General features: G+C 44.0%; 1 protein-coding gene across 1 annotated transcript in view; it reads right to left on the bottom strand.

The window, feature by feature from the left end:
* Positions 1-9,451, bottom strand: part of LOC116464207 (exportin-1-like) — a gene marked incomplete at its 3' end in the record, with an annotated part of 13,263 nt that extends 3,812 nt beyond the window's left edge. The window contains 9 exon segments of the mRNA XM_032147499.1: positions 476-634; positions 1,937-2,065; positions 3,752-3,871; positions 3,937-3,985; positions 4,761-4,847; positions 5,147-5,241; positions 7,357-7,401; positions 7,615-7,675; positions 9,084-9,451. Coding sequence (XP_032003390.1) covers positions 476-634; positions 1,937-2,065; positions 3,752-3,871; positions 3,937-3,985; positions 4,761-4,847; positions 5,147-5,241; positions 7,357-7,401; positions 7,615-7,675; positions 9,084-9,451 — 1,113 coding nt within the window.
* Between the last annotated feature and the right edge of the window lie 1,323 nt (positions 9,452-10,774).

The following is a 10,774-nucleotide window of genomic DNA, read 5'->3' as shown; positions in this document are numbered from 1 at the left end:
TTTTGAGACGGAGTCTCGCTCTGTCGCCCAGGCTGGAGTGCAGTGGCGCAATCTCGGCTCACTGCAAGCTCCGCCTCCCGGGTTCACGCCATTCTCCTGCCTCAGCCTCCGAGTAGCTGGGACTACAGGCGCCCGCCACCACGCCCGGCTAATCTTCTTTGTATTTTTAGTAGAGAAGGGGTTTCACTGTGGTCTCAATCTCCTGACCTCGTGATCCACCCGCCTCGGCCTCCCAAAGTGCTGGGATTACAAGCGTGAGCCACCGCGCCCGGCCAGTCCTAGCTTTATGGAGAACATAAAATCAGAAAACTGGGCTTATAACTGTAATTCAGAATTGAGAATATATATGATGCACAGATCAAATATTAAGTAATAAGAAATCTCAAAACGTATATACATTTTGGAAAAAAGGCACTTTTAAGAGTTATTAGTAGGTAGAGCAGAATTTTAGGAGCAAAGGCTCCACATATCTTACCTCCATAAGAGTTTCCCTGAGATTCAATCTTTTTTCTATAAGTTGATCATGTTCCTTAAGAAAGGTGCAGAGAAACCAACTGAGATTTTGAATAAAGTTCTGTTCATCATCTTTTCCATTTGAGTACGCAAGTTGAATATTTGTATTTAAAGGAAGCATCTGCAAATTTTAAAAGGGACAATCAGTTTGCATTTTATAAAACAACAAAAGACACTTATATTTTACTATTTTTTTTTTTGAGACAAGGTCTCACCCTGTCCAGGCTGGAGTGCAGTGGTATGACCAAAGCTCACTGCAGCCTCCACCTCCTAGGCTCAATCAGTCCTCTCACCTCAGCCCCTCCCGAGTAGCTGGAACCACAGGTATGTGCCATCACACTAACCTAATTTTTAATATTTTTGTAGAGGCAGTATCTTGTTATGTTGTCCAGGCTGGTCTCGAACTCCTGGCTCAAGCAATCCTCCCACCTTAGCCTCCCAAAGTGCTGGGATTAAAGGTGTGAGCTATCGCACTCAGCCAACACTATTAACACTATTGTTTTTAAGCCCTAATATCCCAACACCCTTTTGCTAATATTAAACCACATACAGAACTCCTAGGTCTGGTACACCTATTCTTGTATCTCTAGGACTTAGATTTTGACTCTTCTCAAATAAATTACATTGCAACTAGTAAGGCCGCTATCACGGCCTTTAAATTTTTCTAGTATTGGACTTATCCCTTTCTCACTGACATTGAAAATGTAAAAATAATCAATTCATTCATTCAGATCACAAACATACACAGTAATCTATCTTTCCTTGCTTTTTAAAAGAGACAGGGATTTGCCCTGTCATCTAGGCTGGAATGCAATAGTGTGACCATAGCTCATTTTAACTTTGAATTAATGGGCTCAAGTCATCCTATTGCCTCAGCCTCCAGAGTAGCTGGAACTACAGGGTGCAACACCACAGCTAGCTATTTTTTAAATCTTTCATAGAGATGGTCTGGTTATGTTGTCCTGGCTGGACTCGAACTCCTGGCATTAACTAGTCCTCCCATTCTGGCCTCCCAAAGTTCTGGGATTACAGTATTAACCACCACGCCTGGCCATGAACACAGTATTATGAATAACCTTCTAGATCATTTAATAGATAACCAATCAAACTAGGGCTGAAAAGAATTCCTTCAGACACAATGTTAGGAACAAGTCCCAGGTTTCCCACTGTCTGGTCAGGTATCTCCCATAAGACCAAGCTCCTAAAGTGTGCAGAAATAAATTACCACAACACACCCCAAACCTGAATTTTAAGAAATTTTTGGAAACATCATAAAAATTTGTAGCTTACTACAAATTTCATGTAATAAATACAAGATTATGGCTTATCTATGATACATTGTTCTAAAGTAACTCATTTGGAATTTGGTATTTTCTAAGGCACTAAAATTATTCAGCCAATTTTCAAGATAGTATTATATTACCTGCTTTAGTTGCATCATTGTCAGAGTAAATAGCCTTACAAATTGTTCTTTATATTGGCTTACACTCACACCAGCAATCTCAGTGAGGCACTTCAGAGAGACATTTCGAAACATTGGAACATTCAGGAACTATTTAAAAGGGGGGAGGGAACCATAAAATTAATTGGCCTGACACACACTTTACTTAAAATTCACAATTCAAAGGAAAAAGCCTTTAACAAATATAGGGGTAGATGTCAAAAACAGGCCAAGTGAATGAACATATTTTATCATGCAGATATACTGAGGGAATTTTATTGCCTACCCAATATACAGTAAATGCTTTAGGAGCAAACTGTTTTTTTGTTTTTTTGAGACAGAGTCTCGCTCACCCAGGCTGGAATGCAGGGGCTTGATCTCGGCTCACTGCAACCTCACCTCTTGGGTTCAAGCGCTTCTCCTGCCTCAGCCTCTCGAATAGCTGAGACTACATGTGCATGCCACCACGCCCGGCTAATTTTTGTATTTTTAGTAGAGACAGAGTTTCGCCACGTTGGGCCAGGCTGGTCTCGATCTCCTGACCTCGTGATCCGCTCACCTCGACCTCCCAAAGTGCTGGGATTACAGACGTGAGCCACCGCGCCTGGCCTAAACTGCTTTATTTTGATGTGTCCTTAGACATCTAAAATAACAAGGCTCCTTAACAACTTTCCTAGAATCTGTGATATGACTTTTAGGAATGTTATACTTTCTGTGTAATTACACAGGACCTAAAACTTGTGATTGCTTAGAATTTTGGGAAATGCTCAATATATCTAAGAGTAATAAGAATATGGGAAAATTGGCTTATATATTCTATTGTTGAGAAGATAAACAGTTATCGTCTGGGGTTGGAAATCAGGGGGCATTAAAACCTTAAAAATAAACATACCTAATAATCTGGTAATTAAACATTAAAATATTTAAATAAATTAATGTTTGGACACTTGCATAATATCTTATGTCTGAGAATGTTCTCTGTAGGACTGTTGACAATAGAAAGGTTTTTACATAACTTAATTAAGCAATAAACTGAGCATTCAAATACTATAAATCCATATTATGTTACCAAACTAAACTACGAATTTGAAGAGGTCAAGTTATAATGTTCCAATTAGATACTTAATTTATTCATTATATCAGTCAAGAAAACATCTGAAAATATAATACAACCAACTGGTAACAGAGATTATCTCTGGATAAACCACTGTAGAACTTTATTTATTTTGAGACAGGGTCTCGCTCTGTTGCTCAGGCTGGAGTGCAGTGGCACGATCTTGGCTCACTGCACCTTCCGCCTCCTGGGTTTGAGATTCTCCGGCCACAGCCTCCCGAGTAGCTGGGACTACAGGCATGCACCACCATGCCTGGCTGTTTTGTATTTTTAGTAGAGATGGGTTTCACCATGTTGCCCAGGCTAAACCATTATAGAACTTAAAGAAGACGTAACATGGTATCAATTTTAAATTATCAGTTAAAAGATGAACTTTTCATTTTTCAGAAATAGCACTTGAGTTACCTCAATGTAACTTACTCAACTAAAAGATAGCAATATAATCAAATCCATTGTTTGTTCAAAATGAATTCATAAAATTACGTGGTATAAGTGGCAGAATCAGATTTGAAACTCACTTTAAATAATTTACTAGGTGTGAATATAGGAAATTTCTTCTGAGCAGTGTCCTCGTGTTAGAAACAAGGTTAAATAAGGTTTAGAATGCAGAGATGAGAGCTTTACATGTGAAAAGAATATATGTGGCTATCCAGTGACAAATAACTGAAATGTATTCACTGTACCTTATAAATTAATGTGCTGATTAATTTGGTCTCAAAAATATATCCCAGGGGAATCCAGTTCAGAAATCTGAGCAACATTTCCAAGGTTGCATGTACAAGTGGAGCATTTTGAGAATTTTCCTATAACAAAACACACTTCTAAATAATTGCTTTCCTATTATTTTTAAAAATGAAATTAAAAACACCACTACAAACTGACACAGTTGAAATATCTGTAAGAATTCATTGCACATGCTAAAAAAAAACACACACACACAAAAATATCAGATTTAGAAGACACAGAAATAAATATCAGTTATCCATAATACTAATAAAAATGATTAAGGCCCAGTACAGTGGCTCATGCCTGTAATCGCAGAACTTTGGGAGGCCATGGCAGAAGGATTGTTTGAGACCAGCCTGGGCAATCCAAGGGGAAAAAGATTTCCTAATGACTACAACAAATGTTTAAAACTTAATGGAAGTGTACCTATAGTTTATACCGGTTGCTTACTATTAGAGGCAAATCTAGTTTTCTGTTTTGTTTTGTTTTAAAAAGAAAACTATTGTTAACAATTGGGGAACTGATAAGAAGCAGAGATAATAACTGATTTGAGGCCAGGTGCTGTGGCACGCACCTGGAGTCGCAGCTATCCAGGAGGCGGGGGTTGCGGTGAGCCAAGATTGCGCTGCTGCCCTCCACCCCAGGCAACAGAGCAAGACTTGTCTCAAAATAAAATAAAATAACTAATATGTACGTTTGGACACAAATCATTTGCTTAGAATCTATTAACTAGTTACCATACAAAACAATTCCTGAAGTGTGTCTTGAACAATTCACTTTTCAACCTTCAGAGGTAAATTATTAGGCCCCGTCTAGGACTATTTCTTAATCTGTAGTTGAAAACCACTACAAGCAATTTAACATATTACTGATCATAGTTCCTTAAAATATCTACAATTTACATCCAAATTGCTTCAAATTGTTTGAGAAATTACTTTAAAATTCTAAAACATAATTATTACTTGCCTGTCTTTTAAATGCTTAGATTTGACTTGGGTTATCTGTCCACTAGAGAAATCAAATACTTCTTCACTCAAGAGCTTAAGAATCACCGGGCCGGGCGCGGTGGCTCACGCTTGTAATCCCAGCACTTTGGGAGGGGCCGAGGCGGGCGGATCACGAGGTCAGGAGATCGAGACCACGGTGAAACCCCGTCTCTATTTAAAAATACAAAAAATTAGCCGGGCGTGGTGGCGGGCGCCTGTAGTCCCAGCTACTCGGAGAGCCTGAGGCAGGAGAATGGCGTGAACCCGGGAGGCGGAGCTTGCAGTGAGCCAAGATTGCGCCACTGCACTCCAGCCTGGGCGACACAGCGAGACTCCGTCTCAGAAAAAAAAAAAAAAAGAATCACCATATTATTTTGACAGAGACTTTCGCTGGTCCTACTTGTTCCAACAATATCACTGATAAAAATTGGCCAATGTTTGGGCCATTCCCGTTTCAGTATCTAGAATAAGACATGAAATGTTAATCGCACTTCATTTCTCAAAGGCAAATAAAACAAACTTCAAAGAAATTATGTCATGGATAAAGGCAGGAGTAAGGATAAACCACTTTTCATTTTCTCTTCCTTTATTAAAGGAAGAAATGTGCCACCCTCTTCACCATACTGGGTAGAAAACAAAACACAGATAAAGTCTTTTATCTTAATCACCCCAGGAACTTTTCAATTATCCTAATGAAAGGTCCAATCTGTCTAATGGGTCTGTCTGTGTATTAGTATCTGCCTGATAGATATGTAGAAATTATTCTAGGAGGTCGGGTGCGGTTGCTCACGCCTGTAATCCCAGCACTTTGTGGGGAGCCAAGGTGGGTGAATCACTTGAAGCCAGGAGTTTGAGAACAGCCTGGCCAGGCTGGGCGTGGTGGCTCATGCCTGTAATCCCAGCACTTTGGGAGGCCGAGGTGGGAGGATCACGAGGTCAGGAGTTCAAGACCAGCCTGGCCAACATGGTGAAACCCTGTCTCTACTAAAAATACAAAAATTAGCGAGGCATGGTGACGGGTGCCTGTAATCCCAGCTGCTCGGGAGGCTGAGGCAGGAGAATCTCTTGAACCTGGGAGGCAGAGGTTGCAGTGAGCCGAGATGAGGCCACTGCACTCAAGCCTGGGCAACAGGATGAGACTCCGTCTCAAAAACAAACAAAAAACACACACACAAAAAAAACAAAAAAAAAACCAGCAGCCTGGCCAACATGGTGAAACCCCGTCTCTACTAAAAATACAAAAATTAGCCAGGGGTGGCGGCACGGGCCAGTAGTCTTAGCTACTCGGGAGGCCAAGGCAGGAGAATTGCTTGAACCTGGGAGATAGAGGTTGCAGTGAACTGAGACGGTGCCACTGCACTCCAGCATGGGCGACAGAGCGACACTCCGTATCAAACAAGAAAAAAAGAAATTATCCTAGGAGATTCAAGGATCTAACTATTGGTGATAAAAAGTGACCGGTTAAGACAGCTTATTATTACCGGTTAAGACAGCTTATTATTGGATGAAATTTGAGCCTTGAAATGTAGTAGGGTTTGGATATACGAATTTAGAAGAAAGGAGGCACTGCAATCGGGGCCTGAATAAACTTTTAACCAAAAGCCTCATGAACTGCATTATATTTGTATGCAAGTCTGGACTATTTATGGCACACACAAGGGATTTCCCAGATTATAAAAATACATGTTAACCTTCTTTATATTCTCTCCTCTTTCTCCCCATTCAGAGAAGGGCTAACAGAAAGCTCTAAAGTATAATAAAAGCTGGAGTTAATTGCTGAATACACTAAAATTTTTGGAAACTTGGATGTTTCTAAATCTTATTTAAATAGAAGTTACTGTTTTTTCCCCCACATATACCAGGGTTCTCTGGAAAAAAATTTATGATATTACTATAGAAAACAGATAAACATAAAAATTATAAATTTAGTCTACATAGACAGTTTAAGGACTAAGCATGGAAATCAATTAGAAGGACGAGGAAATCAAAGGACTGAGAGAGAGACATGCAAAGGAAATATGCACAGGCATATCCAAAAATTAAAAAACAATCCGGCCAGGTGTAGTGGCTCACACCTATAATCCCAGCACTTTGGGAGGTCCAGGTAGGTGGCCCACCTGAGGTTAAGAGTTTGAGACCAGCCTGGCCAACATGGTGAAACCCTGTCTCTACTAAAAATACAAAAAATTAGCCAAACGTGGTGGCAAGCACCCGTAATTCCAGCCACTCAGGAGGCTGAGGCAGAAGAATCGCTTGAACCCGGGAGGCGGAGGCTACAGTGAGCCGAGATCGTGCCACTGTACTCCAGCCTGGGCAACAGAGTGAGACTGGGAAAAGCAGGGCAGGGCAGGGCAGGGCAGTCCACGCTGCAGCCATATAAATGATGGCTTTAACGTTATTTGATGATTCCTGCCACAGCAAATTAACATTCAAGTACTAGACAGTAGGTTACCTATTATTGTAAGAATACTATTACTACTTCTGCAAAATATTAGTATACTTTATTTCCTAAGTAGGTCAAACATTTTGTTCAAATAATAAGCATAATTCTTCTAAGGAAAACAGTTAAAACTTACCTGAACAAGGATCATATTTAATTTTCCGATATACACCTTTTCTTTCTAAGGAAAAGTAAAAGATTAAATGAGAGCCTGAGGTAAGTATAAATAAGAATATAACCATAGACAATCCTCCTAACAAATGATTACAGCTCTACTGCAAATGACTGACTGTGCATATGTGTGACTATGTGTCTTGACAGAATTAGGTTGTAATCAGACTCAATATCTAAATGATTTTATGCTCTCCCAATAAGCTCCAAAATAAACTCTTACCTCCACACAAGTTGAGTCAGATGATGTCTTGATAATGAGGCCAACAACGTATTTTTTATTCCTATTAAAAAAATTGCACGTAATAAAAAAAATTGTTGAGCTCTTTCGTAGCATGCAAATAAATTTTGAGAACTAATTAATGTGGGAATGGAAAGACTAAGTAAAATCAGTTAATATACTCTAATCCCGTCACCAGTATTGGCATTTAAAAAAAATTCTGGCCGGGTGCGGTGGCTCACGCTTGTAATCCCAGCAATTCTTTGGGAGGCTGAGGTGGGTGGATCACCTGAGGCCAGGAGTTCGAGACCAGCCTGACCAACATGGTGAAACCCTATCTCTACTAAAAATACAAAAATTAACTGGGTGTGGTAGAATACTATGAAGCCATAAAAAAGAATGAGCTCATGTCCTTTGCAGGGACATGGATGAAGCTGGAAATCATCATTCTCAGCAAACTTACACTGGAACAGAAAACCAAACACCGCATGTTCTCACTCATAAGTGGCAGCTGGCCGGGCGCGATGGCTCACGCCTGTAATCCCAGCACTTAGGGAGGACGAGGTGGGTGGATCACAAGGTCAGGAGTTCAAGACCAGCCTGGCCAAGATGGTGAAACCCCATCTCTACTAAAAATAAAAAATTAGCCGGGCGTGGTGGCAGGCGCCTGTAGTCCCAGCTACTCGGGAGGCTGAGGCAGGAGAATTCCTTGAACCTGGGAGGCGGAGGTTGCAGCGAGCTGAGATCGTGCCACTGCACTCTAGCCTGGGTGACAGAGCGAGACTCCATCTCAAAATAAATAAATAAATAAATAAAAAATAAGTGGCAGCTGAACAATGAGAACATATGGGCACAGGGAGAGGAACATCACACAATGTGGCCTATTGGGGTTGGGGGACAAAGGGAGGGATAGCATTAGAAAAAATACCTAATGTAGATGATGGGTTGATGGGTGCAGCAAACCACCATGACACGTGTATATGTATGTAACAAACCTCCACGTTCTGCACATGTATCCCAGAACTTAAAGTATAATAAAAAATTGAAAAAACAAATGGAGAAAGACAAGAATGCAGAATTGATCATACCCCATACCTCAGGGAAGCAGAGGAAAGGGAAGATGACTATAGAATCAGCTTATTCTGGAATAGATTCTTGAAGGGCTGGACCTGGGGCTAAGGAACAGGAGAGAAAAGCCTCTTCTATGTACCTTGGTATAATCATACTGACTCCTAATAATTACTGTTTCCTCAGTAAAACTGTTGAAATTTAGAACAACACTCTTCAAATTAGCCACTAGGGGGAAGGGCAACTAATTTTCTTTTTTTTCTAAATCGTTTAACCACATGAATTAATATATAGAAGACTACACTGCAGTGCACACTGTCCCTCAGCAGGCGTGGTGGCATGGAAGGACGCGAACGACCCCGGGAGTGGCGGGCGAGGAGGGAAGGGGAGCGGGTGCGAGGCACCCGCGTTTTCTTGGGGCCCGGGAGGGAAGGGGAGACGGTGTGAGGTGCCTACCTCCTCGCGGCTTGGGAGGGAAGGTGAGCAGGTTTAAGGCGCCTGCATTCCTTGGAGCCTGGGACGGAAGGAGAGAGGTTGCGAGGTGCCCGCCATTCTCGGGGCCTGGGAGGGAAGGGGAGCGGGTGCGAGGTTCCTGCCCTTTGCGAGGCTGCAGAGCCTGCTGTGTCCCCTTTCCCGCCCACTCTCCGACCTGCAGGCCCACGGCGCTCAGGGTAATAGGGTCCCCAGCCCCGGAATCAAATCCCTGGGTCTCGGAACGCAACCCACACAAACCTGGACCCTGTCTCTCGCTGGCGGGGAGTCGCCTTCGCATGCAGACGTGGAGAAGTCGCCTCTACCCGCAGCTCCTCCCGTGGACCTAGGCCACCTCCCCCACGCCCCTCCCGGAGCCCCCCAGACCCTCCGTGGCGCTCCTGGTCCCGCCCCCACTGCCCGCACTCACAAAGAGCCTCAGTTTCTCAGGGGGCGACTTCCTCAACCAGCCGCTGTACAACACGTGGCCACTTCTCATGCTTCCACCGGCGGGGCCACTTCTGGGCCACGAAGACAAAGCGCAAATGCCGGGTCAGGTGGGCACAGCTCCCGGGAGGGTGAGGGGGACGGCAGGGAAATGGGGGCCGCAGCTCACAGTGAAGGTGGGGGAGACAGGGCGAGAGGGCGTTGCTGGAGGTGGGGTGTGAGGGACGGCTTGCGGTTCCCTGGGACCGCGGGGTAGAAAGCGCAGTTCTAGGGGAGGTCCGGGTCAGAGGTGAAATTCGTGGGGAGGGCGGGACCCGGGCGCAGGCGCTCACAGGCGAGGGCGGGGTTCAGGTTCCAGCTGGGCTTTGAGTTCTGGTTCAGGCTTCCACCTGTGGTTCCGGTTCCAATTTGAGGTGGAGTTTGGGATTAAAGTTTAGATGAGGCCTCTGGTTCAGGGTTTGCGTTGGGGATTGGGGTGGGGATTTGCACCCTGGGTCAGCCTGGGTGCATCTCATCGGGACCACCGGGGCGGGGGACATGGGCTGGGTGGCTCTTTGGGAGAGAGGGGACAGGGAGCGCAGCTGGTGGGGAGGACAAGAACGAGGGGCGCAGCTCATTCAGAGGGCCACGGCAGAGTCTCAGGTGCTGAGTCCCATGCGCCAGATGAGGAAAGACAATGGAAGAGTTCAGGTTCTTGCCGGGGTTTGAGTTCCAGTTCGGGATTCGGCCCATGGTTTACCTTCTGACTTGAGGTGGGGTTTGGGGTCAAGGTTCAGGCTAGGACTTGAGTTCCGGGTTGCAGTTTGGGGCTGGGGTTAGGTTTCAGAGTGAGGGTTTGGGCCTGTTTGTGTTGTGTATGTGAATGTATTGGGATGTCGCTGTGTGCACATGTGTGTACTTATGTCACGTGTGTGCACGCATCAGTGTGTGCATGTGTGAGTGTTCGTTGAGTGTGGCACCGAGAGCCAACCCCTCTCCTCCCATTTATGCCCCACTGTCTTATCCTGGTTGGGGTGGGCTTTACAAGTTCCTTCCCTGGGCCAGTTGGAGTTTCTCATGTTGCCTGGGGAGAGAAGGGAAGGAGAGAAGAGGTCAAAGATGAGGGCGGCTTGGCCTCAACCAGACCCGGTGTCACCGGAACCAAGAAGCCGGAGGTCCTTGTCTCATGCCTCTGGAG

Source organism: Hylobates moloch, unplaced genomic scaffold, assembly GCF_009828535.3.
Source record: "Hylobates moloch isolate HMO894 unplaced genomic scaffold, HMol_V3 SCAFFOLD_279, whole genome shotgun sequence".
Classification (NCBI taxonomy): domain Eukaryota; kingdom Metazoa; phylum Chordata; class Mammalia; order Primates; family Hylobatidae; genus Hylobates; species Hylobates moloch.
Note: the sequence above shows the minus strand (reverse complement) of the source record. Positions and strands in the feature narration are given on the sequence as shown.